Source organism: Takifugu rubripes, chromosome 6 (genome assembly GCF_901000725.2).
Source record: "Takifugu rubripes chromosome 6, fTakRub1.2, whole genome shotgun sequence".
In the NCBI taxonomy this organism is placed as follows: Eukaryota; Metazoa; Chordata; class Actinopteri; order Tetraodontiformes; family Tetraodontidae; genus Takifugu; species Takifugu rubripes.
The window spans coordinates 1,120,808-1,138,969 of record NC_042290.1 but is presented as its reverse complement, the minus strand read 5'-3'; the positions used below and the strand labels follow the sequence as shown (position 1 = coordinate 1,138,969).

Genomic DNA, 18,162 nt, shown 5'->3' with positions numbered 1-18,162 from the left:
TAAGCCCAGAGTGCTCCTCTTACACTCTTGTGAAGGCAGGTGAGATATCACCTGAGCAGAGCCTGACCTGATGTCTTCTACTGCCGTCAGCTACCATCACAGTCTGGTATCAGGGGAATGGTAGCAGCACTGCTGAAGCCAGAGCTCTAATTTATTTATCACTGTTAAACCTGCACACAAGCCCTCATTCAACCACCTGCTGATGAAAGAAGCAGTGGGACGTGTTTTTACAAGCGAAATGACCCTCACTCTGTCCAAACACTGCAGTACACACCAAGCTCTCAAAAGATTATCCAATTCTATTTTAAAGTCTTTTTCTGTTTGATCTTATCATTTGCTGAGGCACAATAGAATATCCCAGATGGTTGTTGTTGAATGAAATTCACCGTTTGTTGATGTCAAATAACAAAATTTCAGCTTCCTGTTATTGCAAATAAAGACTTTTTGTAAATAAGTGGAGGTATTTCCTGAACTTTCGACATATAAGTACGTGCATATATAAGATGAGTGAGGATTTGATGGTCTTCCTAAACACGGGTCATTAAATGATTGACAGCATGTGAGGTAATAACACACTGCGGGTTTCACCTGTGGACTGTCAGGATGCAGAACTACCTTTGTCTGCCAGAGTGGCTCACTTCCTGTTTACCTTGACAGTGAGGAAGTGGAGTCCTTTCAAAATGATGTGTGACGGTGCAGAGAAGGTTGGAGGTGAAGTCCTCCTGATGGTTTCTTTCAAAGTAAATCAGGTCATTTGCACGAAGGCCAGAGTTATTCTTGTCCACTTGTGAGTGGATTCATAGTTGTAGATGATGGTAGCTAGTGTTTTACATGCAATATTGAAACAGCACGATCATTTGAATTTATGAAAACAGAGTTTCTTCTCTATGTTTGATAAGGAAACCTTTACAGACTAATGAAAACAAGCAGCAGTGGACAGAAATGGGAATTTCATTAGATTAGATTATTGCAGCCTCACAACAATATAAGAGAGATATGTTTAACCCGAGTTACCAAGTGCTGATTCATTCTGTGGTCTGGTTTCATGTTCAGTAGTTATTTTTAATACATTAATCATGACTGAAAGAGGTGCTGAGCTGCTCTGATAGAAGCCTCTGCATTATTGGGTCCAGAACTTCTCTCTGGGTTGATGTCAGTTACTGGAGCCTAAACCAGATAGTTGAGCTTAAACCAGGTACTGGAGCTTAAACCAGGTACTGGAGCCTAAACCAGTTACTGGAGCTTAAACCAGGTACTGGAGCTTAGACCAGTTACTGGAGCTTAAATCAGTTACTGGAGTTTAAACCAGGTACTGGAACTTAAACCAGGTACTGGAACTTAAACCAGGTACTTGAATTTAAACCAGGTACTGGAGCTTGGACCAGGTACGGGAGCTTAAACCAGGTACTAAACCAGGTACTGGAGTTTAAACCAGGTACCGGAGCTTAGACCAGTTACTGGAGGAGTGACTGTGGAACATACAGGTTCTCCAACGAGCCCTTAAACTTCTTCAGCCCTATATATTTTTCTGAGGCATCATCGCTAATTCAGAAATCCAAGACCACCGCGTGTCTTTTAGATCCCATCCCAACACACCTGTTGAAGGATGTTCTACCACTGATAGGCAGTTCTATCCTGGACCAGATCAATGGTTCTTTAGTGACAGGTTATGTACCCCGGTCCTACAAGGTGGCAGTGATTAAGCCGTTGCTTAGAAAACCATCACTGGATCCTGATGTCTTAGCAAATTATAGGCCAATATCCAACCTTCCTTTTATCTCTAAAGTTCTTGAGAAGGTGGTGGTGACTCAGTTACTGGAGCACCTGCAGAGGAACACCCTGTTTGAGATGTTTCAGTCAGGCTTTAGAGCTCACTACAAGCACAGAAAACAGCACTTCTTAAAGTTACTAATGATCTTCTCATAGCTTCAGATCATGGACTGGTCTCTATGCTGGTGCTGCTGGATCTCAGTGCTGCTTTTGATACAGTTGATCACAAGCATCATGTTTACATAGACTGGATCATGTGGGATTAAAGGGACAGCACTAGACTGGTTTAGATCATATTTATCTGATAGATACCAGTTTGCTCATGTTCATGTTGTTCCCTCTTCATACAGTTGGGTTAAGCATGGGATAAATGTTCATTGCATTCTGATGACACTCAGCTTTATTTATCCATGAAACCAGAGGAGACAGAAAAGTTAGTGAAGCCCCAGACCTGTCTTAAAGACATAAAGTCCTGGATGTCTTCAAATTTCCTCCTCCTTAACCCAGGAAAAAACTGAGGTCATGGTGTTGGTCCTGAACACTCTCAGGGATAGATTAGATCACATGATCACTCTAGATGGTATCTCATTAACATCTAGTCTCTCTGTGAGGAATCTAGGAGTAACTTTTGATCAAAATCTCCTCCTTCAACTCACGCATTAAATTAGTCTCTAGAAGTGCCTTTTTTTCACCTGAGAACATCACAGGATAGGAAACCACTGACGCGGCATGATGCTGAAAAGTTAGTCCATGCATTTGTTACGTCCAGGCTGGACTATTGTAATTCTTTAGTATCAGGGTGTCCAAACAACTCTTAAGAAGCCTCTAGTTGATCCAAAATGCTGCATGCCAGAGTTCTGACAGGTATTGATAAAAGAGGATCACATTACTCCTGTAATGGCGTCCTCTTCATTGGCTGCCCGTTAAATTTAGAATAATTTTTTAAAACCCTTCTTTTGACCTACAAGGTCCTCAGAGGCCTAGCTCCATCCTAACTGGAGGAGCTAGTGATACCTACCAGCCCAATAGACCACGGCGCTCTCAGAATGCTGGTCCTACTGTGGTTCCCAGAGTCTCTAGGAGTAGAATGGGGGGGCCGAGCATTTAGCTACCAGGCCCTCCTGCTATGGAACCAGCTCCCTGTCCAGGTACGGGGGCTGACTCCATCGCTACTTTTAAGATCAGACTTAAAACCTACCTCTTTGAAAAAGCTTATTGTTACTAATTCTGTAGTTCCAGTTACTATCATAGACAGACAAATTATCATACTTAGGGGGTCGTCTAATCGTTAGGTCACATCTTAGTTATGCTGTTATAGGCCAAGGCTGCCGGGGTCCAGAAACATGATCACCTGACAGGCCTCTGTCACTCCACTGGGTCATGGTTTCCTCTCCTCTCCTCTCCTCTCCTCTCCTCTCCTCTCCTCTCCTCTCCTCTCCTCTCCTCCTCATGAAGTAGACTAGTTATGCTGATTCTTGTGTAGTTTTTCTGCCCCCCCTTCTGTATTCATTTACAGGTATCGCCTCTCCTCTCCTCTCCTCTCCTCTCCTCTCCTCTCCTCTCCTCTCCTCTCCTCTCCTCTCCTCTCCTCTCCTCCCTCTCTACCCAGCCTCCCATCAGCAGAAGGGTCCCCCTACATGAGCCTGGTCCTGCTCAAGGTTTCTTCCTGTTAAAGGGGAGTTTTTCCTTGCCACTGTTGCTTGTTTGGGGTTAGGCCCTGGGATTCTGGAAAGCGCCTTGAAACAATTTTGATTGTATAAGACGCTATATAAATAAAGATTGATTGATTGAATGATTGATTGAATGATTGATTGATTGATTGGAGCTTAAACCAGTTACTGGATCTTAAACCAGTTACTGGAGCCTAAACCAGGTACTGGAACTTAAACCAGGTACTGGAGCTTGGACCAGATACTGGATCTTAAACCAGGTACTGGAGCTTGGACCAGATACTGGATCTTAAACCAGGTACTGGAGATTAAACAAGTTACTGCAGCCTAAACCAGTCACTGGAGCATTGAACAGCGAGGCCAGGAACTAAGCCCTGCTGGAGAGTGAAACCATGGAGCTGGTCAGCAAAAGGAAGCCGAAAGTGGTTCAGAATCACCTGGTGGATGCTGTGCTGAACTTTGACCCATTCGAACAGCACCAACAGCAGCAGATGACATCACTGACCCCGAAACGTCACGCTAGAGCTCCAGCAGGTTGGATTCTAAGCATCTCCCACTCTGAGACTTTAAAGTTTGGGGTTTTCATTAGCTGTTAGCATAGTCATGTGTATGTGTTTAATATTTGATTTAACTTGTTGATGATACTGTCTATGAATGTATTCAGATTCACCTGTGTGTCATAACAGGTGTTTGTTATCAATTTCCCCCACTATATGATCATCAAACATATAGGAAGCGCGTCGTTGCCCCAAAAAGGTTTTATTGAAAAGGTTATAAAACAAAACTATAGTCGTTAGATCTGCGCATTTATCAAAGAAAATCAAGAGGTGCCTCTCGTTGGTTGGTGCGTCCTACATCCGGGTTACCTGCAGGAATGTGGGTAAATACCTGCGTGGGCGGGTTGGTTCTGACAGAAACTACTGCGGGACCTTTGAGCCCGACAGGTGAAAACAACCGAGAGCTCAGAAAGCTGCAGGATGGCAGCAGGTTTTACTCAGGACACCGTGTTCCATTTCCTGCAGAGCTGCGGCGGTTCGGTGAAGAACGCCGACCTTCTCACGCACTTCAGGAGCTTCATCCGGGAGAACCCGGAGCAAGAGAAGAACCGGGAGCTCTTCAAAAGGTTCGTCAACTCCTTGGCCACCGTCCAGCAGATCGACGGCGTTTCTTATGTGGTCCTCAGGAAGAAATTCAGAGGAAATGTCCCCGGAGGTGGCGAGCAGGGCTCACGAGTCGCTCCCGGGAAGAAGAGAGAAGTGTTCCCGGGGAACGGCGCTCAAAGCCTGGCTGGCAAAGCAGCAAAGCCGCGGCCACAACTGCCGGGAGGAGCCCCCGGAAAACAGGTCCTACCAGTGGCCGGATTTATTATGAGCGACGTGGAGACAAATTCTAACTTGTCACAGCAGCCGGTAAGGAGCAGGTTTGAGGATTCCATCCGTCCAGCAGCAGCTCAGCTGGTGAATCTGACCTCAGGTCAGTGCCAGGCTCCCCCACAGGCTCCCCCACAGGCTCCTCCACAGGCTCCCCCACAGGCTCCCCCACAGGCTCCCCCCACAGGCTCCTCCACAGGCTCCCCCACAGGCTCACCTCCCTAATGTGGGGCAGCATATACGGGGTGCTGGTCACCCTTTAGAGACACCTGCGAAGACCACACCTGCGAAGATAGCTGCAGATAACCACATGCAGGTACCAGTTACCGGAGGACAACCCCCAGGGAGACAGGCCCTCAGCCAGGCTGGAGTCAGCCCCCCTCCTGAGACCTCAGGAAGAAAGGCCCTCCTCCAGTCTGGACTCAGCCCCCCTCCTCAGACCTCAGGGAGACAGGCCCTACTCCAGGCTGGACTCAACCCCCCTCCTCAGACCTCAGGGAGACAGGCCCTACTCCAGTCTGGACTCAGCCCCCCTCCTCAGACCTCAGGGAGACAGGCCCTACTCCAGTCTGGACTCAGCCCCCCTCCTCAGACCTCAGGGAGACAGGCCCTACTCCAGGCTGGACTCAGCCCCCCTCCTCAGACCTCAGAGAGACAGGCCGTACTCCAGGCTGGACTCAACCCCCCTCCTCAGACTACATCACGACACAGACACAGACCGAGTTACAAATCTGCTGTGTGTCATGATGATGATGATGATGATGATGATGATCAAGATGATACTCCAGTGGGACCAATTTCAGCAGGGAGACACATTCCTCATGGTAGCCTTGGGGAAGGCTCTTTTTGCCCCGTCACCTTCCAACATAGATTCACCTGCACCCTACTCCTCATCCTCCTCTTCTTCAGAAAGGAAACATCCTCAGATTTACATCCAGAATGCCAAAGGCGAAATGCTGTCCAATACTGGTCTTCCCTGGAGGTCAGAGTCAGACAGACAGACAGAAGAGTGGCTCGTGCCAGGACTAGAATATGGGTCAGTCCCGTGGCAGTTGACCCGACGGAGCCTTCCCGAGGAGGTGCGGTGCTACAGTCCAGACCCAGCTAACGAGGTCCCATCCACAATGGGCCAGACGTGGGTGCAGCCTGCTGGTGGGTATCTGGAGCCCAGGTTACATCACAGCCAGCGTTCAGGGCACTCGTCCAGCCATAGCAGCATCTTCACCCCCTTCACCTGGTGTAGGTATCTCCAGAGGACTGCACTGCAACAGCAGCCTCGAGGAGCTCCACAGCAGACCAGGTACCATGGTGGTTTCCAGTTTAAAGGGCCTGGCTTTAAGACTCTATTTGATGGGAATTTTGTATTTGAATGATATTTCTGTCCTGTTTTGCTATCAGGTAAAACAGGAGGTGATCTGGGACTCCAGGAAACTCTCCAGCTCACACAAAGGAATAAGTTGGGTGAAACGCGTCATTCGTCTGACCATCTCCACGTTGACCAGGAGCCGTTGTCATGGCACCGCTCCAGAGGTTTGAGCTGCCATCTGAGGAGTTCTGTGATGCTCAGGAGGTTCTGAACTGGTATCCAGTTAAAATTTGACGGTCCTCTCCACAGGTCATCTCCACACTGACCAGGGGGAGTCAGAGTCCAGTGACGGCTCCACGTCTTCGCCACATTTACGAAAGCAGCCAGCATGTGGCAGGCGGGTCAGCAGCCACTTGAGGAGCAGAATGTGTCTCAGCCTTGGAGCTGACCTGGACCAGCTCCTGCAAGAGGACTCAAAGGGAAGAGGTGGAGGGGGAAGCGAAGCGGCCCGTTTAAACCGCCTGAACCTGATCTCCTCCTCACTCAGCCTTCACCGCTGCCTGTCGTCCTCCTCACTCTCATCCTGCTCCACACCCCCCCGATGCCAAAGCCTCGGCGATCTGGTTGAGGTGAGAGGAAGGAGGAGTAACCCGCCTGCTGTATGCACGAGAGCTCATGATGAGGACCAGAGTAAGCAGGTGAGGACATGCAGACATCTCCTTTCATCTCAGCGGCATTAAGCCGCGTTGCTTGTCTCGATATCAAGGACCTCAGAGCTGATCTGAATATGTTTGCCCCCCTGTTGGGGAGCTGCCCCACTGTCCATCCACATGTGGTGAGGAAATTTTAAACAAATTTCTTTTTTTTTACTTATTAGAATATATTTCAGAGGTAGAATGATACCAGAAATCAACCCCTATTCCCTTTATAGTGCACTAACTAGTGAGGATGCCATTTTGGAGGACTGTCCAAATGTTAAGTGAGGATCCTCGCACCCCATAGTGCAATCAGTGTATCCCATGATGCATTGAGAAAAGTAGTGCACAACAATGCTCCCTAACCAAGCAGTATTTCCCATCATCCTTTGCATTTGCGGGCTAGAAGGCAGACATGATGCTAATTAAGTAATAATAAGGACAATATTAAGGACATCATTATACATGGACAAGTCTGTGAGTGTTTTTTATGTTTTAATCAGTAAATAACAGATAAACCCACTTAACCGGCGCTGACGTCCGTCTGGTCCGTCTTACTCACTATGTGGTTCTATGATGTCAAATCCCAGCTCATCACTGAGGTCACAAAGTAGTTCACGCAACCCAGCTTCCTAAGTAGGGAGTAGGGGAGAGGGAAGGAGTGATATGTGATCACAGGATTACAGTGGTGTCTCTGCGTGATCTACTATAAATGTAGATGCAGACATACCGACGGGGGCTGATATTTGTTCTTGCCATCAGTCGTCGGTTCCTCTGGAGGCCAGAGAACACGCCTGGCTGGTGAAGGGGGCAGCGGGGGCCTGGCCTGACATCTACTCCCTGTTCAGAGAGGACTCCTCGCTGCTCAACAGAAGAGACTTCATCTCCGGCTTCACTGTGCTGCACTGGATAGCCAAACACGGGGACCACCGGGTCCTCAACACGCTGTGGTGAGCAGGGCGTCATTAGTCGGACCAAAGGTCAAAGTGGTCAAAATGTGGGCTGACACTTCAACTGTGTTTCAGGTATGGAGTTGAGAAAGCTGGTGTGAACTTCGACATCAACGCCAGGTCAACCAGTGGCCACACACCCCTCCACATCGCCACGATCCATGGCCACAAGAACATAATCCGTTTGCTGGTAAACAAGTTTGGAGCTGACATGCGGCTGAGGGATATGGCGGGGAAGAAGGCGTGGCAATACCTGGACTGTGCCATGCCATTAGATGTCTTCCAGCTGCTGGGAGCTCCTCCACGGGTGGCTCTGAAAGGAGCGGGAGAGGTTGGAAAAATAGACGTGGCCCGGCAATCGTCCCGCCGCCGCCGCCGGCACCGCTTCTCCTCCGCATCCCCGGTTCACAAGCAACTCGCCAACTCAAAGGTCAAAAGGTCGTCCTCGTTGGCAGCGTTCCTCAAACACAAATCTCTGAACCTGTATCAGCTCAGCAGATTGATGTCTCTGTGTAGACTGGCGTCAAACGTGGCCCACACGAAGAAACGAAACTGGCGCTGGTTCTTCCGTCCGTTCGGGCCGCCACTGGTGGAAGAACTAACATGCTGGTGTTGACGCCGATTCTACGTCGTTGGACTGTTTCTGGCTTGGTGAAGAGGTTGGTGGAGGGGAAACGCTGGTCAGCCACAGTCTACATGTAACACTCACGCTGGTTCCTGCTCTGCTCAGCACCTGCTCAAGCTTGTTTATTAGAAACCTTCAAGTCAAAAGGTCGTCTGTGGTCAAAACTTTTTATATTGAGGCATTTTTGAAGAGTATCTATTGTGTAACAATGTAGGATCATAAACTAGATTTTGATATTGATTAAAGGCCATAAGCAGCTCTAGGACAGGGAGAGGGACACCGGCATCAGGGCAGCAGTGGCTGACTTATCTAATCACAAGGATTAGCATAAAACACCGTCAGCATGGGAATAAACAATAGCACTGATTGGTTTGTTGGTTAAAGCTGTTATTACATCACGTAATAACCTGCTTCCCTTGGGTGCACATGGGTTCATTATTGCACAAGTTATTTTGTACACGGTGTCCACAGTTGGGGACATTTTTTTATTCACGTATATCGTTACTGCTTTGGTGTTGAAGGGTTCTTTGGTTCTCATCACTCTGAGTCAAAAGGTTTATTAACTACTTGTGCTGGAGATTGTGTGTAACTGACGGCACTTGTGTGTTTGCGATGAAAGAACGTGGACACTTCTGCACAAATTAGGCCAAATGTTGAATATAGCGCACACCCAATGGCTGGAAACCATAGAAATGTCATGTAACCATTGCCACGGCAACACTGTTGATTGGATACGCCCAGTGATCTTTAAACTGGCGATATGCTCAACCTCTGTGTGTGTGTATGCGTTCCTGTATACTTACATAACCCTGCTTTCATGTGACAAACCTTTGCCTGCATTTTGAGAATGTGTAGATTTTGTTCAAACAAGCCCAGCAGAGCCAGTGTGAACATTCCGCTGCACCCAGTTAGACCAGTTCACTATAAGCTACGCTCTCATTTCTTAAAGACTTTTTCTATGAGATTTATAATTGTTGCAGTGATTTAAACAAGGACATTTCTCTGTGAGCAGGTATTAACTGGATTGTCTAAGGTGGGTTGATACCTGCTACAGTTACAGTAATAAAGTGTTTTGCTCATTCGAAACCATCCTGTTCCCTACTGACATCATTTACCCAGAAGTGAAGTTTAACTTTCATTCTTTGCCCACTGAGCAGCTTTTACAGCAGCAGGACGGCTGAAAGGCTGCACCGCTGTAAATTTTTATAACAGCCAGGCATTGAAGACAAACTGGACTCACTTTGATTCTCTTCATTTATTTGTGCCATGGTGCGTTCAGGGACCCCCGAGCAAAGGCCAGCAGATCCCCACATCAGGAACAGAGCATTTACAGGAATACAAACACATTAAATAGAACTGCAACAGCGGCAAACGGACTTTTCTTACATGTCTGTTAGATTTGGGAATTGTCACATTTGTCTGCGATTGTTAAACTGCCTCAATAAAGCAGCTCAGGCAAGGTGACAGGAACAAAAATCCAGAATGTTTACTTTATAAATCCTACAATTGTTCATCCTGGATGGGAAAGAGAAAAAAATCAACACAGGAATGATTTCTTTATGACTTTGCCGGGAGAGCCCAGACTGGAAATAAATATCACATGAAAAACAAATATAAGGAGACACACGGACATTTAAATGAGACAAACTGACACTTAAATAAAGATGTATTGGGTTACAAAGGTCGAGTCTAGATTTTTTTTGTCTTAAATTTTTTGTCTAGTGATTTTTAGTTTTGTTAAATCTACTTGTTTTAAATAGGATTAATCAGGTAGTAGCAGCATTTTTTTTTTTTTTTGGTTGTTTAAATTTTTTTGGGGCTCTGTTGTTTTCCATCTGTGGGAGATGATGGGATGTGACCTTGGTGAAGCAGGACGGCTCAGAGGTCATTCTGAGGCTGTTCTCAAGAATCCAAAACCACCGTAACCACTGAAGCGCTCTGATCTAACACTCCGACAGCTTGATGTTAAGAGCTGCCCCCTGCTGGACTCTGTTGGCCACTGCTGAGGGTGCTGCCTCACTCATCGCTCAATACTTCCATCAGTGGAGCTTTAATTTAAAGGTGAACAGACTTGGTGAGCTAATGGATCTGGATTCTATGAGGCACCAGCTGGCTGCAGCGGTGGGCAGGGGGATGAGCTGCCTTCCTGGGTGGACAAAGGGACACTACAGACACCTAGACCTCCTTCACCTGACACTATCACACCTTCGTGGACAGCCGTGGTGGTATCCTCATTGTAGAGGCGCTTGATGTCATCATAGAAGTCGTCCTCCTCCATCTCCTCCACCTGGACAGGCAGATACAAACGTGTGATCACGAGTTCACGCCAACTTGATGTTCTCCAGGAGGTGAAGGTGTTACCTTGCGTTTGGTGGAGGATTTACAGCGGACTGTGACCTTCTGCAGGGGGTTACGATGGCTGAGGTGTTTCAGTGGAGACAACAGAGCTGGGGTGGTTTCAGTGCAAGACGAGACAGAGCTCTGGGCTCCCTCCTTTCCAGCAGTAGGTGTCTGAAGCTGGACAGTGGAGGAGGCAAGAAGTTGGTGTTCCAGAGATAAATCTGCGGGGTTAGAGAGGATTCCAAGTTAGAGAAATGTAAACTTTTATCTATAGTCACCCATTCATGCTGGCCAAGTCTCAGCTCATCATAGAGCTATAAACAAAATATATAAACCAACTACAAAAGCCAATTCACCGATATCACAAATATATGTCTTTGGACAGCGGGAGGAAGCCAGAAAACCTGTAGAGAACCCTTAGAGAACCCAGATAAACACAGCAAGAATATTAAAACTCCACCCAGAAAATTCCTAGGATTCAAACTGGGGATCTTGATGCTGTGAGGCGACTGTTAACCACCACAGCACCATGCTGCCGCTGTATGGAATCTAGTCCAGGTGTCTTAAAGGCTCAAGTTATTAGTGTCTTCAATAATTCAATTAATAATAGTTCATATTGGGTTCATAACGGATCACTCTGTAAATGTTATCTATTCTAAACCGTTGAACACCTCTGATGATACCTTCAGTACCTACAGCTGCTAGTTTTTATCTATTAATTAACTACAAGAATGTCACCAGCCCAAAAAAGTTGTACATCTAATATATAATTCTATATATAATGAGCTGGTAACAGCAAATGGACCTACCAGGAGGCTGGAAGGGGAGTTTGGGGCTCTGCTGCAGGGGCTGGTAGACGTAGACACTGTTTGGGGAAAGGGCAGCTCGCCGTGCTGACAGGCTGCGAGCCACCAGTTCCCGACTCCAAATCAACTCAGAGCTGTTGATCTGCCAGAGAGAAGAAAGGATGGCCAGAACATCTTGGAAGCTGCCCAACAACCAAAGAAGGAGTCAGGTTGTACATTACAGCCAGCCTGGTACCTGTGTCTTCTTGAGCAGGTCAAAGGTGAGACCCAACCAGTCAGGACAGCAGGTCTCCAGCTCCAGGCTGAGAAGAGCCAAAGCCAACATGGATCCTTTGAGCTGCACACAAAAAATGAAATTTAGAGCTGGACAGCTTTCAGTAAAAGAACTCAATTCATGTGCTTGATATTTTAATCTTGCAGAGTTTAAGTGAATGTAAAGTAACTCATAGAAATAAGGCAGCGTAACAAACAGCGCCGTCTCCTGCCAACAGGGGGAGCTCCAACACAGAGTGTGTATACCTGCATGAGCGTGTGGTCAGCCAGGCAGTGGTAAAGCTGGAGGGTGAGGAGGCTTAGATGTTGAGAGCGGGTCAGTCCCAGCACAGTGTCCAAAAGCCCAGAACGACATGACGACACCATGGCGTGGAACTACCACACAGGAAGAGCCAGAAAAGCAATAACAGTGATGTAAATGTAACAGCGAGAGGCCGTGCCGCCAGGTACTGCTGATCAAGCACACAGGACCAGTAACACAACGATGACAGTGACCAAGCTTCAATCACCATCTCAGATCAGAAAGTGCACACTCACGATGTGCAGGAAGTCCAGGGCTGTGGCGCTGTGCAGATCCCAGTTCAGCTTGTCCAGGATGATCCTCTCCATCCTCAGAATCTCTGATGGAGAACAGCCGCAGCTGCTGGAGGCAGCCAGCTCCTTCAAGGAGGGCACACGCTAGCACACACACACACGCACACAGTTATTTAAGGAAGTGTAACAGGTGTGTGTGGCACAGTAACTCTTAGTCAGTATGATGATTGTCTTCACCTCATCCTCCTCGCTGGTTTTGGAAGCCAGGAAGAAGCAAGTGATGGCGATGCAGCGCAGGTACTTTGGACGTGCCTACAGACAGATAACAAGCATAACAGTAGAAAATATCAACATTTTACATGATGTAGGTAACTGTGATATAATAACAACATAGATTGTGAACCTGAACAGAAAATTGGTTCAAAACAAACTGGATTAATTTCTTCTTAAATAACTCATCAAAAAAACATTTTGTGATTCCATCAAGCTCATTTTCCGCAGTCTAAATACTCAGATTAAAGTTTCTCACTGTTCTCAATGTTTATGGAGCCAATTCAGGGTGCATGTCCTCCAGTTACATCCTTGAGCGGACGCAGCAGACAGCTGTCTGCCTGCTTGGATCAGCAGCTGTCAGAGAACTTTTTGTGCTCATCTGTTGCTGCTGCTCTCTTGTAAAGGGTGAGCTATGGTGACTCTGCTTTTTAGTTGTGGAGAAAGGGAAGAAACCAGGATGTTCTTCAGCAGCTGCAGTGTTTAACCATGAGGGCCATCCTGATAATGCTGGAACACCTCATACAACAGAAAGAGAAACAAGAAGGTCCGTTTGCTGTCTGTGTCGGCACTCCCTGTTCTTGTGTACTCAGCAGCTGCCAGACAGCCAACAAACACCTTATCAATGATGTGAGGCCAGAACGCTCCACGGTAGAGTTGCTCAGGATAAAGAGGTCCAGTCTGGCAGGTTCATCACTTGAGTGCACATGAACTCCGGTTTAAAAGGTAGCATGTCCCTGACATGCACTACACAGATCTACTTTAAATGGATATAAAGGATCTCCAAACGTTCTCATTTACATAATCAGAATTATTATTCTGCGATATAAACTTGTGAGCTGAGAAGTGATGTTTTTCTACAGAAGAAGAGAGTGAAAACTCACTAAAGTCAGATCAAACCGTTTTGTTTTCTTCTCTTTAGGTAATAAAAACTGTCTTCTGCTGTGACTCCTCTCACCCACCAGCCCCAGTGTTTGGTGAACGTTCCTCTGTCAAGTTGCTGCCACTGGCTTATTTTTGGAACAAGACTAGAGGAGTCTGGGCACCTGACCTTTCCTAATGACGGCCAAACACCTGCACGCCGCGGTAGTTCTGCCACCACCCTCAGTAAAGCGGCCATTTGTACCTTGATGGGAGCAAGGAAGCGGTCCATGATGCTGACAGCTAACACCAGCGTCTCCGGGTACAGCTGCAGCCTGCGGTGGAGCTCCATCAACCAGCGCACAGCCTCATCCCGCTGGGTCGGGGAGATATCTGTATCCTATGAGGAACGCACAGGGTTAACAAACTTTCACCACCAATGAACAACTAACCAATTATAACAAAGGCCAACATACATATGTGCACTGAAATAAAGGTAATGTCAGGAAGCTAGTCAATGTGTGATTACAGAAACTATTCTTGGACAAGTATAACAAGTTTCAACCTTCTCGCTTCCTTGATAAGTGAAGCTTCTACTTTTCCTGCTTTTCAACTACATCTACCCCATCACAGAAGTATTGGTTTAGTTGTTTGATTAATACAATTAGTATCCTCATACGAGGCTATACGAGTTTGCGGTTTAAAATTGGACATAAAGTAAACAGAAATTACCATGAAGAGAAAATCCTCACAACGCTAGTAGATTACATTAGAACAAACTATAACCAAGTCACATGTTACATGTTTTAAATCTTGTTCTAACTGACATTCCAGCTTTACACCAATGAGCATCAGCCTGCGTTTGGGTGAATCAAAGCCAGGTTGTACTTCACATTGGACAAGCAGCAGGGGACAAGGACAGAAGACAACTCTACACTTTTCAGCCTGAACTGAAAGTGTCCAACCTAAAAACAACTGGCCTGAGCATCAGCAGATCAAAGGCCAAAGAAATGAAACAGAGCTTCATTCTATTGCTGTTGTAAAATTAGGTGAGGGGGGGGGGGGGGGGGGGTGTTGACACACAACATCGGTTGGCAAACATGATTATTCAGGAATTTTAAGGATGTCACTTAAAATTATATTTCACCAAACAAAAGAGAGATGTCCGATATGATCGGCTGCTATTTGCATTAAAATGTAATATGGGAAAGTATCAGTATCACACTTCAATGACACAAGCTTTAGACAACAGGTACATATTATACATCAAACTCTTCAGCAACTTTTCTCATGCAAAATGTCCAAATATGAGAGAAGTGATGAAGAGTTTTAGAGATATTTATGCTTGTTCAGCACAACTGTTAATTATTCCTCTTTTATTGGAGTGGTAAAACAGAGTACTGCACATCCCTACAAAATATAGCCCCTGCTTTTGAGCAGTTCATAACTTCTTACTGAAGCCTTGAATCACTTTATTGCAACTATAATTCCATTATCGTTATCAGATTTCCAGTGTCCCCGACACATGGTGCTACAAAGGCTCCCCAAGTGTGTTTCCATCTGCATCTGGGGGGGGGGGGGCAACTCCATTCGGACTTCTCTGGGATGACTTTAGTCCAGCTGAGGCTGCCACGTGAATTTCACGTAATCGGCCCAACGCAGAAATGTAAATGCATGCAAAGGAAATTCAGAATATGCACTATCTGGATACCAATCAGCTGTTGTGACGGGCTTTGTCTTGTGTCTCTTTTTATAATGACACTGCAGAAACACGTAAATGCCACACCAGCAGTAGGTGGATATTCAGAGCAACGCTGATCTTACTCTCCTCTGAGGAGGACCTCCGCTCCACGAGCTCATTGGGTTAGCGTTGTAGCTAACTCAGCTAACAGGCTTCTTATTATCAACCCAACTACCTTAACTAAGATTGGTCAATAGTTTTGAACAAACTAAAGTCAGACTTGGAACCTAAAAACAAAACATTATGTAGTGTGGTCCGGTTCTACAATGCAAATCAGCAGATCAGGTCTGAGATGGGAGATTATCCTATTTTATTAGAATAAATGAACATACAGTTGAAGAAAATAGGTGATAAAATTATGACTCTGCATATTGCTGTGGTGTGGCCCCGGACACCACAAAAGTTATGTTCCTATGCTGATCTTAGAGGTCCGACCTGTGCACGCTCGGGGCTTTTCCTGTGGGAGTGAACACTTTCCAAAATTAATTAGCTTTGGGATGAGATAGATTTAGGATTAGAGTAGGTCTTTGATGTTTCACTTCTTCGGTTCTGACTAGTTTGGTGAAAGTTTAGACATTCAGCTCTTATTCAGTCGTAGGAACTGAATGTCTGTTGTTGGGGGCTATTTCATGAAGAGTTGGCATTAGTCGGCCCATGGTAAACACTCGGTGGGGGTGCCCATCAGGTGAGCAGTTAGGGTTGCAACCACCCAGCAGAGAGCAGCATGTTTACGCACAGCTATGAATGAGTGTTTACCTGTTCTGGGCGAGTACTCAGAGCAGCGTTGTAGGTGGAGGAAAGGTTATGTCCCCCTCTGTTTAAACAAATCTGTTTTCGACTTCTGTGAAGGTTTCTTTTACCCCTCTTCCAAACCATCTGTCTTCTCTTACTAAAACTTTTACGTTGCTGTCCTCAAATTGGCAACCTTTGCTCTTAAGGTGCAGGTGAAAAGTGCAGGTCCTGTTGACACTTCAGCATACATGACAGAACTACAGTGACCTATTTTTTCTGCATACAGTTACAATTTGAAGTCCTAAACTGCAGCTACTCACTTGTTTTCAGTCAAAGTTGGGATGTATTTTAATGTAAATTTAGCTACACAAGGAAAATCCTCACCTGTGAGGAGGGCTTCTTTGGCACGTAGACCCTCCAGATCTCAGCTTCCCTAGAAGCTGCTTTTTCTAATAGAAAAGACAGCTTCTGGTGTCCCCAGGGTTCCAAGATCTTCATTCTCCGTTACCCTGACAAAGCCTCCCTCCTCACTGGATACAGCTACCTGCACACACCAGAAGATAACAGCTGCAAATCATACGACCCACAGAGCAGCCTCTGAGCTGGATGAACTGTATAGAACTGCACACAAAGGTGATGGCAGTGTGTGATATGAATGGAATTTAATGTTTTATCCGTGCATAATTCAGTAGATTAACTGATGTCCTTGGATATTGTTTGTTTAGCATTTAAGATTTATTTATCTGGATTTGCTTAATTTCTGGTATATTTTTCGTTAAAGTATTACAAAGAATAATGCCCATACTTTTACTTTTGTTACTTTATTGCATTGTGACTTATTTATGTATTATCTCGTTGTATTGTAAAATTCTTGGCAAAGCGTAACACAATATGAAAGCGGATGGTTAAAAAAAGCTCAATTAGTTAAAAAATGATGGCAAGAAATGAATTGGGCTACTTCCCAGGTTGAGGGACTGATTGTCTCTAGAAGGTCCCATTGTTCTGGGACAAGCGCTTCTCCCGGGCCACTTGCCCCGGTTACGGCTACTGCTTGGACCGCAGCTAACCTGACAGCCCGGCGTCGCTAGCAATTGGCTAACGTTCCAGGCAAATTTGGAACAGCTCGTGCTCCAACATAGCTAAATGGTAAAAACATCCGACACTACGTGTTGATGTGAAATTCAGACCGGTTTTCAGTAATCGTAGAGCTTCAGGGCAAGATGCCAACGGAGAACATAAACGCTTGTTTAGCGCTCAGCAAATAGTCATAGCCCCAAATGTTACCCTCCCCTGCGAAGCGGAGAAAACCACAGCTGGAGTTCATCCGGTCCACGGAAATTCCGATGAAGGGGTAAATCGGGGAGACGTCCCTTGTTCAGTCGTCCATCCTGGCTTCCATGGTGCTGGGTGATGGGGGAAAAGAAAAATCTTGAAAAATAAAAGAACGGAATAGACACATACGTCTACTTCCGCTGCGGGGACAAAGGGGCAGGGCACGAGACAATAAGCCCCGCCCATATGGAAAACTGGGGTCAACAAAAACAGTGACTGCTTCAGTAATGTTCCGTTTATTATAAACTAGCATCTATCTATATGTTTCTATCTATATTGTCCATATGATAATTCACTGTAATAAAAGGCGTGTGTGTATCTTTGTGAGGGATCTGTGGGGATGTTTGATGATCTGCATTGAGAGCAGAGAGCTGGTGAAAGGAAAGCAGGTGAAGGTAGATCCTGGAAAGAAAATGGAAAGGATCCAAACGGATGGATGAGGTTATAGAGGAGAGATGAAGAGGTTGAAGCATTTTAGTACCAGGGTCAACAGGCAAGAGCAATGGAGATAGAAAAGAGGTGAAGAAGCATGTGCAAGCAGGTTGGAACTGGTGAAGAAAAGTGCCGGGTGTGATAAAAGAGTATCTGTAAGAATGAAAGAACTGAGGGAAATATAGGCTTTGGGGGCTGGTGGTCTTAGACATATTAAGGTTCTCTGTTGGAGTGATGGGATCAGGAATCCCCTCCTTTTATGGTGCTAGAAAATGTCTGCATGTTTAGTGCATGTTAGAGGTTTTACAGATAACACCAAGAGGTCTGACCGAAATGGTTTAGGAGGGACTGACTTTCAGCGATTGTTTCTCCTCAAGTTTTTTGTTTTTTTTACCAGTACTACGTGACATGATTTATATATTAGTTTACATAATTGGAAGTTTATGGCAGTCATC

The 18,162-nt window shown here is 46.0% G+C and overlaps 2 protein-coding genes across 2 annotated transcripts; one reads left to right on the top strand and one right to left on the bottom strand.

The window, feature by feature from the left end:
* Positions 1-4,384: 4,384 nt before the first annotated feature.
* LOC115250224 (ankyrin repeat domain-containing protein SOWAHB-like) lies at positions 4,385-8,377 on the top strand. Its single transcript, XM_029838019.1, has 7 exons — positions 4,385-4,948; positions 4,998-5,913; positions 5,982-6,110; positions 6,209-6,340; positions 6,426-6,814; positions 7,574-7,761; positions 7,837-8,377. The coding sequence occupies exons 1-7, from the start codon at positions 4,418-4,420 to the stop codon at positions 8,375-8,377; spliced, it is 2,826 nt and encodes a 941-aa protein (XP_029693879.1). The 5' UTR covers positions 4,385-4,417.
* Positions 8,378-9,622: 1,245 nt separating this feature from the next.
* LOC101078011 (cyclin-I) lies at positions 9,623-17,442 on the bottom strand. Its single transcript, XM_029837592.1, has 10 exons — positions 17,228-17,442; positions 16,328-16,486; positions 13,736-13,870; positions 12,577-12,651; positions 12,343-12,483; positions 12,052-12,180; positions 11,768-11,869; positions 11,536-11,674; positions 10,748-10,947; positions 9,623-10,673 (listed from the first exon to the last, which is right to left on the bottom strand). Exons 2-10 carry the CDS (start codon positions 16,439-16,441, stop codon positions 10,482-10,484), a joined length of 1,227 nt encoding a protein of 408 aa, XP_029693452.1. The 5' UTR covers positions 16,442-16,486; positions 17,228-17,442; the 3' UTR covers positions 9,623-10,481.
* Between the last annotated feature and the right edge of the window lie 720 nt (positions 17,443-18,162).